This window comes from Lepisosteus oculatus, chromosome 6, assembly GCF_040954835.1.
Source record: "Lepisosteus oculatus isolate fLepOcu1 chromosome 6, fLepOcu1.hap2, whole genome shotgun sequence".
NCBI lineage: Eukaryota > Metazoa > Chordata > Actinopteri > Semionotiformes > Lepisosteidae > Lepisosteus > Lepisosteus oculatus.
Genome location: NC_090701.1, coordinates 12,216,133 through 12,241,150, shown reverse-complemented (window position 1 = coordinate 12,241,150; position 25,018 = coordinate 12,216,133). Strand labels below are relative to the sequence as shown.

The 25,018-nt window shown below is 38.4% G+C and overlaps 1 protein-coding gene across 2 annotated transcripts; it reads right to left on the bottom strand.

Annotated features, from left to right (window-relative positions):
* Positions 1–9,994: 9,994 nt before the first annotated feature.
* Positions 9,995–24,891, bottom strand: nom1 (nucleolar protein with MIF4G domain 1). Of its 2 annotated transcripts, XM_006634513.3 has the most exons (11): positions 23,285–24,888; positions 22,746–22,858; positions 20,999–21,194; positions 18,702–19,025; positions 17,931–18,041; positions 15,972–16,139; positions 14,555–14,676; positions 14,044–14,176; positions 11,738–11,869; positions 10,962–11,071; positions 9,995–10,484 (listed from the first exon to the last, which is right to left on the bottom strand). In XM_006634513.3, the coding sequence occupies exons 1-11, from the start codon at positions 24,242–24,244 to the stop codon at positions 10,307–10,309; spliced, it is 2,547 nt and encodes an 848-aa protein (XP_006634576.2). In that variant the 5' UTR covers positions 24,245–24,888; the 3' UTR covers positions 9,995–10,306. The 2 variants fall into 2 exon arrangements, with proteins under 2 accessions (XP_006634576.2, XP_069047088.1); XM_069190987.1 differs by lacking the exon at positions 11,738–11,869 and having other exon boundaries at positions 23,285–24,891.
* Between the last annotated feature and the right edge of the window lie 127 nt (positions 24,892–25,018).

Sequence of the window (25,018 nt, the reverse complement as noted above, 5' to 3'; positions counted from 1 at the left end):
TTTATCAAAAAGACATTTGCAAAATATTAAGTTGCAAAATATTTTTAATGTCTGATTCATGTAATCGAGTAACATGATTCGATTTAGGTTCCACTAGTTGATGGTGGCAGGTTTTACATAAAACCCTTTGGAGAAACCTGCAATTGAAATCTCAAAACAGATTTTAAAATCCTGCTGTGTATGTACTATAGAGAACAGAATGAGGCATCTATTCGTATCTGTTTTGTTTCACAACTAAAAGGAAAGGTTGGATTAATACTTCGTGTTTCTATAGAAATATCCGGTGAGTTTGAAAGATAATCTTAACCATCTAATACAACACACAGGTTGTTATTGTGTACTGTGAACAGAGACAGGATATTTTTATTTTAAAAAAGACTTTGTCTGGTCATCCCTGTTCAAAATCTAAAATGCATCACAATTTACCAGTGGGAAAGTGTCATTAAAAAGGCGGTAGTTTATACAGTACTGGAATGGATAATTTAATAGCTTTTGCAGCCCTATGTAATTGAGGTCAATTTAGCAGAAACGTCGTTTCCATCTTTATTAATAACAGCCGACTTTATCTCGCCAATAAACGTAATGATCAATTTGGTCTTTGCCAAGAAGCACTCCTTCAGATCAATTAGAGCAAATTTAAATATAATCACTATCTCATCCTTTTCAGCCTTGGGCCACAGATAACAATTCATTTGCTCTGTTATAACTCGGTGTACACGGTCGCCTTTATTTTTAATTTATGCGTTTATTGTTGAGACTGGTGGTCAGTATTACGTTTTAATGAATTAATCGCTGCCTGGTTTTCACACTGGCTTTCATCCCACTTCAATGAAAGATGGCTGCTTTCTCTCTAGGAGGGTACAGAAATATAATTCAATATATTAGTTTATAGTTCAGCGGCTGCAGGGTACATTTTAGGCTACTCAATATGTTCCGTTCGCATCTCACTTATTCATCACCTGTTCCTTTGGTCCTTTGGTCACCGTTTTAGTCTTCAAATTTAATTAAAAGAATCATCATAAGTTTCTATTGAAAAACAAATGTCAAATCAATATATTCTACACAACCGGTTGATAGTAAAATGTTCATATTTAGCGGTGTTTAGTGAGGGGTGTAAATCAAGATGAAATGTAAATTATTATTCAAGAGAATGAGAATAACAAATTGAAATTACGGGTGGACGCCTGATAAAACGAAAGCCTGTTGAGTACAAATCCTGTGATATAGAGTCAACATGCCAGTTTTCTTTTTATTTGAAAATTCGTAACAATATCAATATAGCAAAGCCCATATTACTTGTTATTTCACCTCAATGATGCGAGGACCTCACCTAGTGACCCAAGTCTCTGTTGGGAAATGACGTACACCTTGACCAGGTCAGAGCCTCTATATTCATAATTATCTTATCTACTCCAAGCCTTCTGATACACTTTGTATTGTAATGTAGATGTTAAATCGACAACAAATGTGTTTGGGATGCGGTAGGTTTAATTCTTCCCACATCTTGAATACTGAACAGCAAACATCACTACTCATCTCTTCTAATACCTAAGTTCTGATGTTTCTTTACTTCTAGATAAGAGCCATTGGACCGACTTCACAGGTTAAACACTTTCGATTGAAGGTTTCTTTGTTTTGTCACGTACCTCTGCCTTTGAAGTGAAATCTCCGTAAAAGCCTGAATGCTAACAACGTGATTTTCAGACGGTGTAGATGAAGTACAGCGCTGAGATTTTTAAAGTATTAGGTAACTAAATCAGACCGTTCACATTTTAAAGCTGCAGTAAGTCTGTACAAGACTCACAAAATTCGACACTGTTAGACTCGAGTCTTCAAAATGGTGGTCTTCATAATTACAAAATACAGAATCCAGACTTGCACACTTGTTACATTTTTATTTATAGAAACATTAAAGGTAATGGTATTGTTTAATAATGACGATATTGATTTTCATAATATTGTGAAGAAGCATGTTGCAAAACCGCATTCAATTATTTAAACTTTTAGAAATATCTGTGTCTGTGTCTCATGGAGAGCAAGCTGGGGTATGTGAAAAGATGAATTCCAAATGCAAGAAATTGTATATGGCTGTATAAGTGATCTCTTATCTTATACTGTAGTCAAAATTATAATTTTAGGATGAGCAAAATAACTGATGTCCGTTTCGATTGCCCAAGAGCGAAGGCACAAACACGAGTTTTACCAAATTACTGTAAGTCCCCTGTATTGCAAATACAGTAAGAGAATATTGCAAGATACCAAACAACACCAATGACATTTGTAAACGCAGATATTTTTGGAACCGAAAGGTCATATTAATAATAATATTAAAACACTAATAAGTGTTTAACGTATATATTTTTTTACAGAAATGATTACAAAACGAATTTTGGCTGCAGGTGCTAACAGCTTCTATTAAGAGTAGGGTCCTAAAATATAACTCGAAAATTATGAGTTCGAAACCAATGTAAGGAACTGCTTTAGTACACATGAGCAATCACTTATGTTACTTAAGCAAAATGCCTAGCCGTATAAATGGGTATGATTGTTAAGTTGCGTTAGTGAAAGCGTCAGAGAAATTAATAAGAAATATATGTTTTTATTATTTCATTATCAACCGAGGGAAACGTTTACATTTTAACTACTAACTAAACAAAAGTGGAAAAGGCTGATGGGAAATAACGCGTAGAAACACGTGCAGACTCACATAACGATTCCAGCAAATATTATAGCGCCGAATGACACTATAATGACTATTAAATAGAAATTACATAAGGCACAAACACATTTAACCTAATGCTTCCTTGCAGTCTGTCTTTAACTAAAGGCATTGGGACAACACTACTAATTTCTGCTGTTAAAGGATTGATTACCATGACATACTGGACATGACGTTACCTTCCCAATAATTCCCTTAGCAGTTTAAGAACCCCAGAACAGTTCACATGGAGTTTTACCAAAGTCCTGTTTATACAATGTGTATTTTTCCAATAAAACTAATCCTTTTAAAGCCCCACCTGTATTGAGGATACTAAGAACCCATAAATCGCTGTTTGATATTGACTTTTGAATGGGATACTGGTGCAAACAATTGTTCAGACTAACAGAAGAGATTACAATTCGTAATTACAAAACACCATTAAATAATTATATAGCTCTTGCTCATACAGAATGATTTAGATTTCACTGCAGAGTTGTATAATGATAATGGTGATCAAAGATAATAATGATGCACTGAAGATGTGACTTGATGGCTTTTGAGTAAGCTGTTGTGAGACAGGTAGTGGGTTATATGTTGTTTATTCTGGAAAATGGTCAAGGACACATCTTGTCAACACTGTAATGCATCAGTCACACCAATTAAGCTTGTTGAATTTGAATCATTCCAAAATAAAAGGGAAAAAGGGACTGTAAATTCCCAAGGAACAAGTGACACACCTGGTCTTAACCCAGTTCTCCCTTTCAATCTTTTATGGAAGCAGATATATTTCTAACAGACAGTCTGCAATGATAAAGACAATATAGAAGTATTGGTTTTAACGAAGGTATGGTTTTTGCACAGTCGGTTTAAGGACTATCAGCAATTGATTAAAGTGCCAGTTTGCCCAGCTGTGAGAATACAATGGGAGTGGCCTCATGTTATCTGTTCACCAACACTTACTAGAAAAGGAGAGAAATGCTTCTTGGAGGGATGGCAGGGTCAGCAGAGGCCAGACACAAGCCTTCAGCTCCTGGGCAAAGAGGTGAAGTCACCTGGTAGTTTGGGAGTTGTGGACAATCTAGAATACCTTGAAAGGTCACTACTGTAGGGGCAGCTACAAAATGTTTGAAGTAAACTTAAAAATGCAATTTCAAAACTGGGTATCTGAAATCAAGGGGCTCTTTTACCATAACTCTCTTGAGTCATATTTTGGTTTGGTTATTGTTGTGTTTAAAAGTGAAAGAAAATTAAAGAAAATGCAGAATTATTGAACTAAGGTGGCATTATTCAACAGTTCATTGCTTGTCCAGAGTACATAGGTGGGTGCAGCTCACCTTGAGGAATAAATGAGGTACAAATTAGATGATTTGGATGATAGTAGATTATCCTCAGACTTGTTGTTGTTTTTATACAACAAAGGTAAATAAAAAAAAGAAATTTCCTATTAAAAAGCCTATTGCAAAACTTTATTGTCCTCCAGATCTTAATGAGCGAATTTAAATAGCTATTCACTCCATTGGACCAATTTCCTTCTTTTTCTTGATCTGCTGCAGGAGATGTTATAAAGATGTCAGTACAGTCTGCTACACTGTCCCCACTGGGACTGGAGTGTAGTGTTACAGTCTCAGTTGTCTGGAATGAAATCTGTTGGTCAAAATCCCCGAACCACAAAGCTGAAGAACATCTGTTGTCACTCTATTTGCACCAGACCGCTGCCACTATACTCTTTCTTACTCCAGTGCCAATACAGTGTGGTTTCACTGCACACGTGAGACTTCCTTCCTAAGCTGAAGGCTGCTCTGAGATACTACTACTACTACTACTACTACTACTACTACTACTACTACTACTACTACTACTACTACTACTAATAATAATAGCTTACACTTATATAGCTCTTTTCTGGACACTCCACTCAAAGCGCTTTACAGGTAATGGGGACTCCCCTCCACCACTACCAATGTGCAGCATCCACCTGGATCCATCCATAGCATCCATACTGTACTTGAATACTTGAACTGGGACCAATCGACCTGCATAGCACGTTTCAAGGGATTCACTATGGTTGCGGTCCTGATGTTGTGTGTGTGTTCAGCAAAAAAAGAGACTAGCGCACAAAATCTTTCTCAATACATTTGTCCAAAAACTAAGACATGCATTCATTTAAAATGATTATTGTTATAATTATCATTCAGCCGATCCTCTTATCTGGGGTGACCTACTGTTGTATAGAATTAATAAATGAATGAAGTAAATGGTGGCACCGTGGTTATCATTCTCCAGTCCAGTCCAGAGATTAATTGGTTCCTGGGGAAATTTGGCCTCGTGTGAATGTGTGCATGTCTGTGTTTGTGTTTGTCTTTCAGAAACTTAAAATATATCAGTATAACTAGATTACCAAACAAAAACACATTCATTCAGGTGCCTAAGGGTGGGGTAATCATGATGTAAGATAATTCTCTGCCCTTAGAAGTGATTTCCACTAGGTCAGACAAATACTTGCCATTCATCTCACATTTTTGTGCAATTGGTGAACAAGTGTACATTGAAATCCAGTCCGGGTTCAAGAATGTGTGTAGCAGCAGATAAGCACAGTTGCTCCTCTGTGTTCTTGTTGACAAGGAAATTGTCAGGAATCCTCAATGTAAAGGTATACAGATCCAGTGCTGAAGCCCGAGTAGGCAGATGACAAGGCAGGCGAACAATCCAATACGTAAAGCGAATTCATGGTCCAAAGGAAAAGGTGATTCAGGCTGGTCATGTGATCTCTGCAATCTTCTGATTCTGTCCAAAATTGTCACCACAGATCAGAGTCTGCCTCTCACGGGTGTTGACTTGACTCAGGCGGCTAAAGACAGCGTCACACGACTCGGCACGACTTCCAGTCGAGAGCATGTCAAATTTAACGACTGCAGTTGCTGAATCTCGCTGCCTTCTCTGTCCTAGAGGGTGTCAAATCATACGACTAGGAATCGCAGGGGGTGACTGATTACACGATTCCCTCATGACTTTTCATTACGGTACCAAATCTCGTATTGTGCCATGAAAGTACATCATTTTAGTACAAGCACGGAAACATCTTGAAAAATGTGACACAGGACATTGTTATCCACAAATAAACATCTTCAGAAATACAATTCTTCTTTATAAATATAGAACAAATTTACAAAAAATAAAACACAGTTAAAATGAAAAAACACCTTTAAAAAATATTGTTAAAAAAATTAGTATTGTGCTAAAACGTGTAATATAATGGGCATATTATCTCACAAGTACACACCTGGCACACTGCACACTCCTACAACTTGCGACTCAGTTCGATTTTGTCGTAAGAGTCGCAGAGAGTCGTTGGGGCTGTTAACGGCTCTATGACTGAGTCGCTGGGGGTGTCACACTACACAACTGACGGTAAGGGGCATTTTCTCATGATTATGTACATGAAGGCTAAGACTGAAAATCCCAGGAAAAGTCGTGTAGTGTGACGCCAGCATAAGCTTAAGTTGCAGGAAAAAAAGGAGTTTTTTTTATAAAAGCCTGGGCCACCTAAAGCATATACAAAATAATTGTGTTGTTATAGTACTTACTGCATACAAATAGTGCCAAGCAGTGCCTTACAAAAGGACTAAGGCCCTTACAGCTTTCACTACTTAGTTGCTTTAAACCTGCGGTCAAAACACTTTGAAGTAGAAATTAATATTTACAGTATTAGTATACATTCAAAGCAAAAAACAAACAAAAAGAAAGAAGTTAATAGATAACAAATGTGAAAGAAAAACGGAAAAGTCATAATTGCATAAGTATTCTACCCTTTTGGTGTGACAAACCTAAATTAATTGAAGTGCAGGATAAATACAGATATTTTTGTTAGGCTCCTCTGTCAGAAACTGAATTTCAAGGAAAGATTCTGCCATGAAGAACACGGAGCTCACAAAACGACAATATCATGGTCAGCTTTAGGTGGACGATACATGACATCCATAATTTCATTACAGCACACTACGTCTGCGCTAATTAACTTTCATGTTACATATGAATCTTGATTCAATTTACAAATGATGATAAGCAAATTGTTTTGAGGACAGTAATGAAATCTAATTAATTAATCATTTTTTATGGCTTTGTCTATATTCATATTGTTAATTAACAGCGATCACTGCATGCTTCTAATGACTACAGCAAAAACAACGTATTATCAACCGGGATTATAAAGCCAGGTGCACTGGTAGTTTGGCATTCTGCATTCTGCATGATACCGGGCCTGACACATACGCTTGTGCAAAAGAGTGATATACACGGAATATAAATGTCATGGCTGACTTACTGTTGGAAAATTGGGCAATTCAATTATTTCTGGGATGACTATTTTAACGCTAGAGGAATGTCTCCGCCTGGCTCTATTTTTCAAAACTTTAATTAATAACAATAGTAATAAAGTTAATCAAACTGGGCTTAGGCTTGAAAAAAAGAAACCACCATATGCACAAAAAGGTCAAGGTCCTGACAATGTCTTGCTTTCAAACCTGGAGGTTTTCCATTCTGCTTAATTAACAGTCCTGGGGGTGCTCAGAGGTGGGGTCAGCAGATGGGACTTTCTTATTCTCAAGCAGTACTTACATTATTGCCAGTAACAAAGTACCGTCTGCCGAGGTCTGAGCTATGAGCAAGAGCAAGGGTATATGGTTCAAAACTGGTGAACTTCTGGTATTGCTTAGCTGACTTCAACAAAGAAAATATCATCCATTCATGATGTAAAAAGGACAATGGGTTTTTGGTTTCCCTTAAAATACCCTCCAAATCCTGAAAATTGCAATTTCCCAAAACTTAAGCACCATTTAGTTAAATGCAATAATGTGTAGCAGCTGTGAAATTCAATAGTGTATTAAAAGGTTTCCATAAATGTCATGTATTTCTTATTTCAGCCATTTTTTGTCACTGTTGGATTTCCTGATATGCACAGTACACTTACTAGTGTACTTTATTTTGCGTAACACATGGGTAACCACATGAAATGGGTTTGAGTTTGGAAGCTGATGTTCTAATGGTGTTTAAAGTATCGTACTCCGTTGAATCCAGCAGCATTATTGTTGATCTTTCCTAGTCATTTAACTCTGCAGGTCAAATACAGTTATATACTAATAGTAAAACTTTTTTTTTGTTTTGCATTTTTAGTCAACAAAGCTAACCTTTTTATTTTTACAAAAGGGAAGGTTTTTATGCTATCTATAAGAAAACATTTATATTGCCCACTATGTGGATTGTGCAAATCACTAGTCACTTGAGTTTTTAATAAGAAGAAAAATAAATGCTTTAATATTTAAAATCCAACAGTCCCCTGCTATAAAAAGCACAATTATGAAGAATTGTTAGTACAGAGAAATTCTAGAAATATCTTTTAAATTACAAATAAACAATAGTGAAACCCTGAAAATGGATTCAAATATGATTTATTTTTATTGCTCCAGTAAAGAGATGGCATGTGACTGTAAACTAAATAAATGCAGTAACAGCTATTAGTAGTATCACCCTACCTAGTAAATACCTTAGTGATCTCAGTATGCACACATTACCAGTTTTCCTCCAAAGAAGGGAATAATAAATTATATATAATTTGGGGATCTGAAAACATATCCTGCAATAGTGTATCCCAAAATCTGGTAAAATATTTAAAACTGTTTGTATGTCAGTACTGTATTCTAAAAATACAAAACATATCTTGGACATGACTACTATAAGTATTATATATTCAAGTGAATTCTGAAGGAGTCGGAAACTTTAGAAATATTTCTGGGTGCACAAAATTCTTAATGTATGTAAAGAAGGAGATTTTTAGTTAACAAAATGAGAAATGGACTTCTACGAAAAAGCTAGGAACTTAAATATTTTAACTCAGTGGCACTAGTAACTAGAACATTTATATAACTACATTTTGTTTCAATAAAAATCAATATTATCAGTATGTAGTACGTGAGAGGTAGCAGCAGGTTGCTCAATATGTAAATAAGTCTTTGGTATCAAGATTCCTTAGGTAAAAGCGTTTCGTCTTGCTATTAAAACAGATGTTTTTTGAAGCTAAAATTGTCAACATAAATTAAGAAGTCAAATTTTGTTTTATTGCTCTGCAAAATGAAATGGAAGTGGCAAAAAGCCTGCATTCATTAAACATAAAACAATTCTGCCCTCTACAGACAAGATATGGACTGTACCCAGCATGTTTAAAGGGACAATTAGGTTAAACCTGAAGTCAAAGAGTCATTGGGTATTTCTCTTTTAGTAGATTGAAACACTTTAATAGCTTCAATGAATGATTAATAGAGGTAATGAAATATTTTCAAACATATTTTCTAAACTCTTACTGGAATGTGCAGTCCTGCTCCCGGAGAGTCAGTATAACTACAGGTTTTCAGTACAGTGGGGCTTTTAAGTACCCAAACCATGAGTTATTGGTTCAATTGGACTTATTTTCTGATATACAGTATACAGTACCCATGTCCTCAAGTGATTTTGCATTAAATAGACCCAGAAAACCTGCAGACACATCAACCCTCCAGGACCAGGATTGGAGACTCCCGGGTAAGTTTTTGTTTCTTTCACTAAAGAAACAAAAACTAGAACAAAAAATACACATTAAGAGCTTTTGAAATGTGTACCACGTTTAATGTAGTTTAAGCTACGATCAGCCTGTAAAATTGTTTCCTTATTTCATTTTACTACAAGAAAAGGCATTTTAGAATAGCATGATTATCTGGTCAAAATTGAAGAATTCATAAAAATGTGCGACTAAGCAAAAGTTGTCCCCAGGACAGAGTAATTTTAAAAAAAATCCCACGGATCCAACACACTCATAAATCGTGCATGTGATTTTTTCTGTTCACATCTATGAAGTACATTACATCCATAGCAGACTTTGGAAATTCTTCACCCTGATAGTTCAATTTTTATGTGAAAGGCAACATGAAGGTGTAAGAGAATTAGGAGCAAAGCTTCAAGAATGCCACTTTTTGCAGACTAATGAGTGCAAACAGGAAGAGTATTAAGGTGGCTGTAAACCTGTAGGCAGATATTCAGAAGAATATTGATCAAATCATAACAGGATATTCAAAGTGAAAAAGTGTTAATGCAATTCTCGAAAAGGTGAATCACTTAAACTCTAAAGAATCATGGCTTCAATGCCAAATTAACAATAAATATGGTATAAAAAAGTGCTACTACATGGAAAAATCTGTTTTTTAAATAGGCCCCAGCAGGAGAATCCCAAAAAATAGTACAGACTCAAAATAGTACAATCAACCTCACTTTAGTGAATTTCAGATGTATTTTTATTTATGTGGAAAAGTACAATAATTGCAGCAACGCACGAAACAAGCTAAAGATGCTTTTCTCAGCTGTCGACTCTGGTGAGTTAAGCCTTTATCTTGATCGGCAAGATATTTTGTACAAATCAGATGTAGAATTTCACTGTCATTAAAATGACCACTTCAGCTGCAAGACTTCCAGAGCAGAACAACCAGTTCTGAACGTCCACATATAAAAAGCCTTTTCACCATTAATAGGAATGTCATAAAAATACACTAAAAAATGGCGAAGGCCTTCTTCTGGAGATGCTTCTTAAAGTTTGAGCTTAGAGTCTCTGGCCTCCAAGGCCTTTATGGCTATATCAGCTCGTTCCTTCAGCAGGTTTGCTTGCTCAGTTGTCTCCAGGCTTTCGACATTTTTGAGGAGAAAGTGACTGATGAAAAGCTTCAAGCCTTCCTTAAGCATTCCGAGTTTTGGAATTCCCGAAATCCTGTAAAGCAAATGAAAGACAAGGATTTGAAGCAGTAAAAAAGCCACTTAAATTTTATGAAATCATAAAATGTGTGATCTTTGACAGTAAAGGAAATGGGATTTCTTCATTTCTTTACATCCTTTCTTCAGGGTATATTTTCATCCTTTAAAGTCACACCTTTAATAATTAAACTGCTAGACCTATTTCAACTGCCTCCACATTGCGCAACTAGAACTTTTTTAAGGCCAGTTTCACAAAAGCACTTAGAAAGAAATGGTAGTATCTGATTTTCTAAATACATTGCTTTCTGAATATTCTTCTGTGTTTCTGAATATTATTTATGTACTGTATAATATTATACAGTATTGTTATTATTGTTGTTACATCTCAACAGCAATGCATGTGTACAAAATGCAAGGAAAAAAGAAAAAGGTGAATTAAAATATGATGAAACAATTGTGAACCCGCACACCAAAAATCTACCGTTACTCATACCTGACAAAAATGTTTGTGAGCTCTTCTGGTTCAGTGTCTCGTAGAAGTTTAGTCAGCACTTGGCGCAGAAACCTGACTTTGTGCTTATCCAGTTCACTGAACTCTATCGCCTGTAAATAAATGTGAATGTAAAAACCATGACCATAAGGAGAAACATGTAGCTTTCTCCAAACAGGAAAAAGTGCTTGGAAGCAAAACCAGCTGGCCTTAAATCCTTGATTCTGCAGCTAAGCTGAAATAAGAATTTTGCTTTGCACCTAGAACCTACACAGTGCTTGAGATGAAGCTCAAAATAGACTCACTCCGCATTAGAATCATTGTATATCATGGATCACAAGATTTCATATCAGTTTTAACTTCATCCGATTCATATAATTTCAGGAAAATGCCAATTTACATTAGAGGTGCATGGACATAGAACAGACTTGACAAAAACATTAAACCAATTAGCATGTCCTCATCGCTGTGTTGACTGGTCATTCCTAGAAGCTATACGAGCTGTACATCAGTGACACATGCTTTGCAACAGGTTGCTGAAGCTGTCTTGTTGGATTTTCGGGTATTGTGCTTCAGCTCTTGGCGAGAGCTAGTTACTGCCTTAACTGGACCAAGTTACCATTGTCTCCCAGCTCTTCAAGTGCTGTGGATTAAGAGAAACCTTGAAAACCTTCAAATACGCTGCCTCTCCAGGACCAGAATTGGACATCCCTAACCTAAAACATTAAAATAAGTATACTGTAGATATAGTGGTTCAGGGACATCCAAATGTAACACACCTTGAGGACAGACAGAGACAGAGACTTCTTCTTCAGGAAATGGACCAGCAGGTGTACCAGGTTGCTGAAGGTGGAGCTGGTCATGCTTGTCAGATCACGGAATTTATCCCACATGCTAAACTGAAAAGTCATCTGAGAATTGAAGGTTGTAAAACAATTAGCAGGATTTAGAAGACTTACAAAAGCCATTTTCAGAGTAGAAAACATTTTTTTATCTTGAGTAGTACACTGCGTCTTGTTCCATCTCTCCATTTTCTCGAGGGATTAAGTGAAAATGTAGCATGCCGTAGTACAAGTCAGGATAACTAATCCCATAACCACAAGCAACAGCACTCAAGACAATAAATGGGGCAATGAAATACATTTGCAGGAAGATCTGCGAGAAAGTCATATTTTTCAATTCAAACTGACAGATTCACTGGAACAATATGCGGTTACCAGAAAAACAGATGATTTCAAGCTTACTTACATCCATTTTAAGTCAATCTAGTTTAGAATGACCGGAATACAATCTTGATGGAATTGAGGGACATTTGTGGGAAAGCACACAGACCAGTTTGGCTGTGGGGGAATGAATGATTGACCAGAGGTCAGATCTAGGTGTGAAACAAAGGGGAAATGAGGCAGGAAGAGCATTCTTTTGTTTGGCAGGATTTGTTTGATCATCAGCGAGAACTGTAAATAATAAATGGGCCAGGGTCATCAGAATCGACTTCTTCACTTTACCCTTAAAGGGGAACTGCAAAGCTATTTTCATATTTTGCATTGATGAGTGGATTTCAAACTGCAGTCAAAGTAAAACGTACACAGTAACTTGTCAAACCTCCAATTTACATCACAAAACAGATTCAATTTCCAGGTATGTGCAGCACCATGTTCTGCGATTCAGAACGAGGCAACACATTTTCAGGTGAGGTGTTGCAGCCCTGTGACATTGTAATCAAGCAGGCTTGTGAATACATCTCTTTTAATCCAACAGAAATATTGCTTAAGATTTCGAGATGGTTTTTCCAAAAGATACTATTTACTTCTTATTTCTGTTCATTCACGCAGATGATGTTGGAACATTTCTGCAGTGAAATATTTGCTGCAAAACACTTCGCTCATACATCACATGACACAAGGAGGAAGGGGACATCATGTCACAGTTTGTGGGAACTCAAATTCGAGTTTGTGACAACATGGGGACTAACAGCACTTTCACAGAATTCACAATTTTGTGCTTCATTCAAAATTTGTCATTTCTTTCTAGAACGTCAATGAATTTATTTTGTTACTGAGATTTAATAACCTGTCTGAGAAATTGGGTCTGCAGTTCCCCTTAAGGGCTGAATCTTTTAATTTACTGGAACTCAAAAATGTACTTTAAGTCAATGTGGAGGTCTCTATAGCTGTAATTCTATTTTTTGCTGCAGAATACATTAACCTTAACAGTGGTACACTGCAAATTATTATGATTGATTTACAGTATACTGTATACTCAGTCAAACTGGCATAAGACTACACTTGGACTAGAAAAGGGCTTTAATAAGATTTTATCAAACCTATACAAGGTTTTGTGGTCTATTAATAGACACATATTTAATAAAGTCAGAACGTTTTAAAGTTAGAATTTGGAAGTATGCAAAAATATATATCATATTACATATTACAATGAACAAAATAATATTCCAAATCACACAGATATTATCACACAGACCAATATCCAGTTTTGGCTAATATCCAATATTAAACCAAATTACAAAACTGTCTGTTTTAAAAATAATATTGAGTTTTTCTTTCTGGGGGTTGCCAAATAAAATATTCTCACACAACTATAGAGGTTGGTCAGTTCTTGTTTCTCAGCTTGTAGGGAATGATTCCTTTGATTCTATGCAATAAAAAACTCTCCTTCACATAATGTTCTGCTACAATAAACTTCAAAATTCAACTACACGTAAAACTATGTTCCAAACAAAATCTATTTGCTTTGTTAGTGCAACATCAAACCCTGTAGCTTTAACATGATTCAGTGCTTGTTCTCTATGGAGAAGCTTACATCAAGTTCATTGAACTGTAAACAAATAATGGAGTTAATACAATAAAGACAGCATTTTCCTTAAATACAGTAAGAAGAGTAGCTTAAGAGTTTCCGCTATTTCAACATGCTAAACACTGGATGCACTTAAGAGCTTGGTCATTGGTGATTAATGATGTCACTCACACTAAAAACCTGTAAAAAATAAAGGTATAGAGCCCACCAAAAGTCAGATGTCCTTTTGAAAGTGTAGTTAAAAAGCACTGTTTCCCGTTTGCCTGATCTATACCTGGAAACGCCTATCGTATGCGCAGAATTTCTCTCCCAGCACAGCGTAGAAGGCATTGAAGGTCTTCTCTTGCAGGCAGCAGTCCATGAGCACATGTACAATCTCCCTCTCCTGCTGATCCTTGAGGCCCAGCCTGTGGAGTTTCATGAACGGGAAAATATGAGAGAAAACTTTTCAAAAATGAACAACATCTATGAGAAAAACGCCGACTTCACTCTGGATTTCTACAATTGGCTGTAACCATCTTATGTGTAATTAGCCTCCATCAATGTCTCTGTTTCTTACAAGGAATAAAACACTGATGACCTATTACCCCATACTCCTCAAGTAAGGGACATACAGCTAGGCTTCGTGGTTAGGTTGCGAGAGAGACTGCTGACTTTTAATTCCCACAAAGGGCTGTCTGGGGCTGGGTAGACAAGATTCTCCTGCCTTGTTAAAGCACTGAAAATAAGCTGCAGACTTTTTTCTGAAAGTTATAGAGGTGTTATTGCACAGTCTCTGCTCATACCTCAAGAGCTTTTCAAAGGCATCCAAGTAATCTTCGCTGGTCATCACAACACAGAAAATATTTCTTCTAATGTCAGTGTTCATCCTCTGTTTTCGGGCCAGATCCAAGACCTTGGTACTAAACTTATAGGAGGAAAAAAAAGATAAAATTTCAGTGAACACTAAATAAAGATAAAACATTTAGCAAGATTAGCATGGATTTTTCAAGAATGTTGCGGATCTCAGCTACCTGAGAGATAAGAGAAAATATGCCAAGTTGTCTGTGAGATCCAGGGTTAATCAAGGTTAATTCAAGGCTGCAATGCCATCAGTGCATTACTGTAAATTTAGATATTTAACAATAATGCTGATTCAGCTGAGTTTGATGTGTTAGATTTCCAGGTTCCAGATTGAAAGACTAAAAATTCTGATACTGTGGATTACTCAATTCTTCTGCATCAAAAACTGAGAAGTAATGGTTTTGATATAAACTCCTCACATGGTTGAGAGTTACAAAACTGCATTTAGTGTGTGAATAGTGATAATAGTTCTGGCATAGGTCTTACATTTTTCCAGTACTATTAACAATATTGCTGGACAAGACTAACAACTCTCATATTCACCTCTATGCCAATAACACCATCCTAGACTCCTCTACAGCAGGTTCATTTATTACCAGCAGACATGAGCAACTTTTGTTAAACTGCTAAAATACTGAATTTATGCTGTTCAGTTAAAATAATCTGAACCGCTCCCCTATATAACATTTGAGACTGTTACCGCTAAGTAAGACAAAGCTGGATCAAGTCACAATTTCAACAAGAAATATTTAGACATCTGGTTAGGTAGTGCTTTCATTTTAGAAGCTCCTACGTTAATTCAAACGTCAATACATCCCATCCCATCTTGGTTTACATTAGGTTTACAGAATGGCCCCTAAAGCTGTTTTTTGTAAACGTAATATCTCATATTCTCCTACCAGAAGATTTATCACCTATTAGATTTACCATTATGATCTTTTGAATGATTGCCCTTCTTGTGTCTCATTGACTGATTTATCCACATAGGAGATGGAACGCTTCTGAAATGTTTTAAGCTCATTTTCATTTCTTGGGAAAACAACTACACAACATAATTGTCTCTCCTTCTCTTGATGACATCCTACAATGTAAGATGTAGTGCTTTTATGAAACTGAACTTCGGCCGCAGTGCATTTCTAATTTGTCTCTGCCTTTGACAGCGTGATCTGTAACTATTCTTCTATGCAGGCGAGCCAGAACAGTTCACATTTCACCTAAAGAGGGAGCTTGACAGTGTGCGATTCGCCCTGCCTCATTAAGCATCTTCCTGGTCGCCCACAAGCCCCTTGTCCGGCCCAGCCACCGGACTCGAAGCCGGCCGCGGAGTCATGCCGACGTCTGGAGAACGGGCACGGGTACCTGGCCTCCTGCAGTCGCCTGCTGCGGCCTGTTGGCCGAGCCGTCGATCATGGGGGCGCCACTCCACGAGGAGCCCACGATCCACCAGCGGCCCACCTTGTCAGCGGCCAGGAGGTTCTCCAGGGAGACCCTCAGCCGCACATCGCTGCCGGCTGCGCTCCGGTGAACCTGGCGACAGGGGCAGAGGCAGCACCGCGTTTCGGTTTTTAACCGCCTCCCAAACAGCAAGAGGCCGACGGCCACCGGAGACGTGAACTGATTTCACAGACCCGAGGTGCTCTGAACTATGCTTAGTTTCTAAATTTGGCAACGTGCCTCCTATCTGCCCGTCACACTTAACTTGTAAATTGGCATCGGGTTCTATCCCTGTTATAACGTCATTTTCTTAAAGCAGAAAAAAGTGACCATAATAAAATCCTCCTGGAAAAACAAAACAAAGTTGAAGCACTCAATCGCCACAATTGATTTTAGCTGTTGGACAGAAGAAAAACTTGCAAACAAGGCCAGTGCCCTTTAAAGTAATTCCATACCAATTCGATCTCATCCTACAGGAAAAAAATCCTTAGGTGCACTGCCCTCTGGTGGTCCAGTTCCATATTAACAGAGATCAGTGATCCTACACAATCTTTGTAGGAATTTCTAAAAGGCAGGGCTTTCCCATCCCTACTCACCAACAGCCAGGAATCCTCTTAGGTCCTAAAGAATACCTGAATAAAAACGTTTTTTTACGATGTGACCTTCAAATTGTTAAAAGGACAAGCACAGTATTAGTTGTCTTTCCAACAAATTATGTTCCCAAATGCATTTCATTAATATCTTTTGTTTCCCCTGATAAAACGCCAGTTTTAATCGTCGCTACTTCTAGGAGTGACAGAAGCAGTTTACTTGCTTTTTAATGTGGTGCAATAACATAAAATGTGGCGTGATATTTTACTCATCGGTTGTGTTGTAGTGAAACACCTTCATTTCCAACCAGGAAATCAAGTGTTGCAGAATGATCAAATTTAAGGGTGAAAGTCAGCACAATTGTTGCCGATGTTCCAATTACACATATAAACGACACCTTAAATAAAATGCATTGGTCAGTGGTGGATGACTCTTGTATTGGAGAGCCACAGTCCAGCAGATTTCATGGATTGCCATTAAATCATAATTCCTAAAAACTTGCAACAACCTCCATGTGATTACTGAAACAGGCGACGTATTCAATCAAGTAGCCCAGAGATCATCCATCAGTTTTCTAAGCACTTCATCCAGTTCAGGGTTGCAGGGGATGCTGGAGCCTATCCCAGCAAGCAACGGGAACAAGGCGGGATACACCCTGGGTGGGATGCCAATCCATCACAGGGCACACACAGACACACTTTGACCCCTTTCCCAGAAGCCAATTAACCTACCCAGAGGTCATTCGAAATGGAAAACGGCAACACCCTGTGACTCTTAAGGACCAAAGGTGGCCAGGCCTGATGTAACTGAATCAATTAAATGATCAAACCGAACACAGGCTTGTATGTGTTCCCAGTCTTAACAGACAGCTGATTTGAGGCTGGCCTGTAAACCCTGCTAGATATCATCTCTCCAAGATCAGAGTTGGCCATACCTGGTGTGGGCTGATTTTTTGCTTTGGATAATATATTACAGGCACCTGACATATTCACCCTCTCAAGAGAATCAGACACCCTGGTCAAACAGACATGTGATTGCTCTACATTACTCAGAGGCTTAACATACAGAAGTCTCCTTGTCATTCCAATGTATTATGGGAGTTACAACTGACAGGGGGAACTATATTTTTAATTATTTCCAAAGACATTTCAACTTCTTAATTTAACCAAGCCATTCCTAAAGGAAACAACTTTATTTGCCTAACAACATTATTAACATGCACTGACAGTGAAGGCATAATCTGGACTGAGCCACATCAGAAAGCATTAACTTAATTATTCCAGCTTCACCTACCAGAGTCCTCTGTAATTTGCGCAGCCTTTCCACGGGCTCAGGGTCATATCCAGGAATCTTTCGCATGTCGTTATTTTTCAGGGCAAGCATCGTCTCCAACATAAACCGCACCTGCCAAAAACTGAAAGTCGGTAAACAGAAAACAGCTGCCCAAGTGTAACATTTAGTTGTTTGCTTTTCACATTTCCTTGAACAATTTCTTAGATTTTTAATTTTGGAAATCATCACTGCCAATTTAAAGCTTACACTACTGCATTCATTCACTGAGATAATGAAACTACATACTCAGTTGTGATAAGTAGGCATGACTACCTCACTACATAAAACTATAAACATCTGAACCAAGTTTTTGAAATTTCTTTGGTCTTTGATGCCAGTACAAAAGCAGTGAATACAGGAAATAAAAACAAACAATCCTGCTATTTCAAAATAAACGCAGACGTAATAACTAAGTTTTGAAAAACTAGCCACCATCATTTAAATAAAAAAGAAAATAATGTTAGATCTGTGCTTATTCTATTCAAGATGATGCATACTGGCATGCCAGTATTGTTATCATCCAAAATATATACGTATCAACTGATTACAATTAAAAAAGAAATAATAATAAAATTAAGATAATTTTAGCTAAAAGGGCAAATGTTACTGTGCCAATGAATAACTTTACTCAGCCAAATAAGAATAAAACAACAACCAAACTTTTCACTAATTCACACAATATTAATTTCCATAAGAACCGAGAAAGCCTAGCTGTGAATGTCTTCTGGGTACCCTTGTCTGATCCTGGAATTTTGTTCCCAAGCTGTTGGCCTTGCTCTGTGCCTCCGCGATGAGCTCTTTCAGCGACACGGCGTCGTCTTTTCGTAACGCAAATCCAACATTTTTCAGCACAAACAGAATGAGCTCAATGTCTCTTTCCATGAAGCTGCTGGTGAGCTTCTTGAGAATGTCGAAGATCAGCAGTGAGTGCATCACGTGAAAGTTATACAAGTGAGCAACAATGGCCAGCAGGTTGTCACACTCTTTACCCTGACAGTCAGGCTGGTACAGCTCTTCGAACCTGTGGACCACCGTTTCCAGGAACTGGGCACCGACCTGCACAGAAACAGAATCACGACAAAAGAAATGTTATGCATCATTCCCTCAGACGATACACAACAGAAGACTTATCAGTCACTCAGCCTCTGCCCATCTTAGAAATACAACTCAAATAAAAATATTTCTGTTCTCTGCTTACAATTAATTGTTTTTCCAACATTGTTTTTCTTAAAGGTTTTAGTGTCTCTGGCTTCTTCAGGATTACAGTGACATGGATGGTTGCTATGGGGAAGTGCATTTAAAATCAAGAACAGAAGAATCACCTTTTTACAAAGGGTCAGAGAGGTATGGAAGAAGGTACCCAGCTAGGCTGAACAAGATCCTCCGATCAATTAGCTCCTACCAACCCCTCCATCTTCAATCTAAATCCAGGCCCAGGAGCCAGAGCTTATCACGTCAAGCAAAGGGCGCGAGTCAGGGTATACTCTGGGAAGTCAGGGAATGCTGCTACTATCGCCTAACATGCTGAATTAGTGTCGGGCAATGCTGGTCCAGGAGTTCTAGGTCTCGTCAACAAACCAGCATCTGAAGAGATGCAAGCTGTTAAACTGGACCCATTAAGCCGGTAATCAACCGATTTAAGCTTAAGTTGGATTTTCAACCTGCAGAGAGACAGGCCCCCCAGGACCAGGACTGAACAATCCTGTGCTCGTTAGGCTGAAAGCAAGAGAGGGACATTCTTATGTCCGTTTAAGACGAATCCGTGCTTATGTAATCAAGAAAGAGGGTTTAAAGCAAAATAAATTACTTCACAGGAATACGTCTACATAAATGAACAACTAAGACACGCACAGTTAATACTGGTAGTCAGCCAGTAATAAAGTTAGAGTAACAGATACTCTGTTACTAAGGAATTAAACTATACCAATTTATTTCACTATACAGACTGCACACAATCCTTCCTGACCATGGCAATTCAAGCTGTGAACTGACCATTTGCAATTAATCAAGCAGCCTGTGCACAATTACCTTATAAATTAACTTTGTTCAAGATAAGGCACACACTATCTGCTAGCTAAACAACCTATGACTAATGATCATCCATGGGTTAATGGTTACCACACAGCCAAAACGCATCTTTAAAAAGGATGGTTGGAATGAACCAGATATGATCTACATCTGCAGATATGTTAAGCGATGAGTATCTTGTAACTGCAATTAAATACTTTGATTCAATACACCCCAAAATATATTTTTTTTCCCCATGTACCACATGCAATATGTAGTTTAAAGCAAATACTTCTAAATACTATGAACATACATTGTTTTAAAAAACAAGCACCCACACAATTTGACATGGAATTTACAATCCCTTGCAAGTGGATAATGTCTTCACTTTTGTTCTACAATGTTATTATTTGGCAGGCTGAACAGGCATAGTTACAAAGTCTCTGTATTCTAAAAAAAGTTAATAAAATGGAAACTACAACAGATGTCTTTGCTTTTTTCCCCCCCAAAGGTGGAGAGACAGGGGGCTACATTTATAAAATAGTGCACTGTCAAAATCCGAAAAAAAGAAGAACACTGACATATTAAGGAAAAGAATCATAAAACTGTTTCGATTTGCATCAGAATTATTTAAATGATTTTCCATTTCTCCTATAACGTTCATTTGCAAGAAGCTGAACTAGAGTTTAACTTAATATCATTAGCGTGGAGCATAATAAACAGGTTTTATTTTAACTGACCTTTTCCTTCTCTGTACTTCTTCTGAGTTCAGCACTAGGCACACTTCTTCATTGCACTGTAAGAACCGATAGATCTCCTACTGCTCCACAAACTTTGTTACACCTCTGTAACTCCACAATGTATAATCAATCATTTTCACAACTGTAACCTTTCTGAAGTTGCTTTGCATGTCAACAGGCCACACAGAAACCAAGAGATAGCTCATGAGAAGCTGCACAGCCCTGACTGCTTTTTGTATTGCGCTTGATGTATCGCAGCCCTAGACAGAGCAGTTATCTCACCTCCAGCCCCACTGTGTGGTGCAGAATGCTGACCAGGAGGACGTGTTCCATGAGGAGTCGGTCTGGCATCAAAGCTGGAGTCACACAGGCTGCCAGCAGGACATCGGTCAAAGTGTCATTCATGTCCTTCCGACTGTGGCTCATATACAGCTCCTCTAACTGACTGCTGATGGAGGCCATGTTGGGTTCACTCAGCCTGCCAGGATGCAGGAGAAAACAACTCAGACATCCTCAGTGGAAAGCTGCAAAGCCTCTACCGACACCACAGGCGCACACAGGGGAGAAAACATGAAAGCAAGTGAAGAGAAGATCTAAAGCAAAGAACAGCCTTTTTAATTATTAGCATAGTTTTAACTTCAGAACAGGAAATTCTTCAATGATCAATAGTTTTTTTTTTCCCCAAAAAGAAGTTGACATTAATCAATCAGTGTAATGAAATGTAAACAGTAAACCAATGCAATAATAGATGTGAAATGATGCTCAGTAAGTCTAGTGTCTGGCTGGAAGGTGGCAGGGAAGCCGCTAGCTCAGACAAAACCCTCCAAAAAATCTATTTTCTGTAGTCATTAGCTACTGATAAACAAAATAAAATACATTGCTGGATTAAGGCAGTGCCAGAACACCACACAGGAAACCTAAACTTCTGACCACAAATCATACATCACTCAAAAATTATTTAGCAGAAAACATGACTTACAGTGTCGATAATATATCTAAATGAGAGATTTAGTCATGATTTGACGACTCCTTTTTGTATATTATATTTTTTAAATGTAACAGATGATTTGGAAATCCATTAATACAGCACGACGATTCCTGGAGTCCCAGTTAACCGAATTGTCTTCCACTGGCTGGGATTTGAACTCACAACCCTTTGGGCTGGCGGGCACAGCCCTTACATCTTTACCATGCAGCTGCCCCTTTTCATACTGGCACGTTAAGCTTTGGTTCAATTAGCTAATTAAAACCAAATGAGATCACTTTATTAGCCATATACAATTTCTTGCAATAGGAATTTGTCTTCTCACATACCCAAACTTGCGCTCCATGAGAGACATAGACAGGGAGAGAAGCTTGGGGTCAGAGTGCAGGGTCAGACATTTATATGGCACCCCTGGAACAGCTGGGATTAAGGGCCTTGCTCAGGGGCCCAATGGAGTAGGATTCCTCTGCTGGCCACAGGACACAAATCGGCAACTTTCCAGCCACAGACACAGATCCTTAGCCACAGAGCCACTGCACCGCCCCTTATGTTATTAAGATCACTGTATTCCCATATATATGGCTTGTGAGGAATTATTGTGAAATACAGTACAGTATGCGTGCTAGCTCCACCAGATTCTGTAACAGCTTTTTCCCTACAGGCTGTTAGGCTTCTCATCTCCCTGATACCTACAGTACTTGCACCCACTCCAATTCCAGAAACAAGGTTTAAACTCCCCCAGTGTTTAGTGTATACCGTGTAATGTATATTTTGTACTATTCTGTAAAAGTTAAATTGCACTATTTGTATTATCCTGTGTACACTGTCTTATCTATTATTATCTTATTTATTAATATTAGTATTATTAGTCCTGTCTACATTGTCTACGTCAGTGTCTTGTCTGTAATTGCACTGCGGACCAGGAGGAACAATATTTCGTTCCACTGTATGTGTCTGGAATGACAAATTAACTTGAATTCAGATTTTGACAGCACCAGCTCTCTGTTGCAAGTCTTTCCGTGTAGAAGCAGCCTCAGACCTCACCTGTTCACCAGCCCTTTCACACTGCGCTTCAGTCTCTCCAGGTCTGCCCTACGCTGGGAATCCACAGTCTCCCGAAGAGCAGGAGCCACGTATTTTCCAGACGCACCACCCACCTGACCCAACAAGAAAATTTGAATGTTACCCTTTCTCTCGTCAAAACAAAAATCTCAGACTCACTTCTACACGTACACTTGAATATTTTAAAACTTTTACAGTGATGATAAAGCCACAATAAAGCTATGAAATTGGATGCTCATTGCTGAGAAGACTGTTCCATCAAAAAGGTTACTGTTAATATACTGCAAGCTCTTTTACAGATTGTGCTGACCAACTGCAATAGCAAGATTTTTAATAGAAACTCTGTGTCAGTTCATACAAATTAAATGAAAAGAGACTGAAATACCAACTACACCCAGGTAAACGTTTATATAAGAAACTTCAGTCCCTGTAATGGATGAAGTTGTTATGTGACTAAGCCATACCAGGTTTGGAAATGTACTTTCAATAAACAAGCCAAAAAAAAAAAAAAGCTCTGGTACCGGTTGGGTTTCTTCTGTTTCAGGAATCTCGTGTTCATCTGTATCCTCAGTCTCACCCCCTTCCGCTGCTTCTTCAATCGTTTCTTCCTCCTCCTCGCTGTCCTCGTCCTCGTCTTCTAAATCTCCTGAGAGGTCATCGCCGTCCTCTTCTTCTTCTTCTTCTTCATTAACGTCCATCGCCTCTTCTTCTGTGTCGCTGTCCCCACAAAAGCTGTCACCCTGCTCGTTGTCAGAGCCGCCTCCTTCCAGTTTCTCCGGTCTGTCATCGGTCGCGCCCGTCTCCTCGTCGCTCTCGTACAGACCGGACGCCGTTGTCCCGGAGTCCAGGACACCTAGGATATAATCTAGTCCATCAGCGGCGAAGGACTGAGGAAGGGACGTCTTATTTTTCCGTTTGTTAAGACCCAGACGTCTTTCTAGCCTCTTGATCTCCTTGTCTTCAGCAACATTAGCCTCTAACAGCGCCTGCTTTCTCGTCTCTCGCAGTCTGCTGCTGTCCTTTTTCTTAGCTTCGTGATGTACAGGTTTGGTTTTCTTGTTGGATTTTTCTTGCTGCACGTTTTTCTCCTTTGCGTTTTTCGCTTTTTTCTGACTAGGGGCTTCTTCGCTTTTACTCAAAGCCGATTTACCTTTCTCTCTCTTTCTTTTAACATTTCCCACTCCTCCCTCCTGGCCTGTACCCGACATTGTGTGAGATAACTGATCTTGATCCAGCTGCTTTTTGCCCTCGTAGTAATTTTTCATTTTAGCCTTTTTTTGCTTTCGTTTCTCTTTCCGTAACTCTTTGCGACTTTTTCCCTTCAGTCTTGGCAGCGAGCTCCCACGATAGTCATCGTCGGCTTCGCCTAAACGAAGTTGCCCCGAACTGTTTTGAACAAACTCCTCTACGGAGGCTTTAAACTTTTTCAGTCTGTCAGCATCACCTTTCGCTCTCCGCTTCCCTTGTGGTTTTCTCTTCATTTTTCGTGTCTAAAACTATTAAGTAAAATTCAGACCGCAAATTGACTTACGTCTATAAAAAAAACAACTTAGTATTCGGTAACTCCTATATTAAGCAAACATTGTGCAAAGTAAAAAAATGTCAAAACCTAACGCGTTCTTGTATATTTAACTCAAACATCTTTTAGAGAACAAATTAATTTTGAAAACATGCCTGGCTATGGGCGCCGCCATGATAAAGCGGAAAGAGCGTCAAACGGTGTCGACATACCCTTTCCGCTACAGCTGCAATGGTGATTGGCTCAGACGTACTACAAACTGACTTTTGTTCTGTTTCGAATTATTTTCTTGGTCAGACCGTAGTATCATCACTCTTGCCTAGGATAGACGTATTCATGATGAATATGTATCCATATAAATAAATCATCCAAAGCTGGATCATTGAAATGATGGGCTTTGTCATAATTTAGCGGCATTGACGTTGATTGAAAATGTGACTGTAAATTCGATTCATCAGTAAATACATTTTGTTCCCCGATAAATTAATTGAAGTGATAATGTGACATTTATCAGTACACTGGACGAAAACAGTTTTTAGTTTTTGTGCCATCACCGTTTAAATGCAATGTTGGTAACTACAGTAGCTCGTCGTTTGCCGTTCAACACAATGCAAAGTAGCATCGCAGAGGGCAAAGAAAATGCAAATATATAACTATCTGTATCATTCCGATAGACTAATGCAATATTCAGTGATGCACAACTGGCAGCAGTGTCAGCTGAAAACCAGCTGACGTT

Bases quoted from the DNA above. Each gene is read 5' to 3' on its own strand.
- nom1 (XM_006634513.3), bottom strand. From the start codon at position 24,244: ATGAAGAGAAAACCACAAGGGAAGCGGAGAGCGAAAGGTGATGCTGAC. The intron at 11,870-14,043 runs GTATAGATCAGG...TTCAATTCTCAG, and splicing joins CATACGATAGGCGTTTCCAG to ATGACTTTTCAGTTTAGCAT. The intron at 10,485-10,961 runs GTATGAGTAACG...TTTGCTTTACAG, and splicing joins CTCACAAACATTTTTGTCAG to GATTTCGGGAATTCCAAAAC.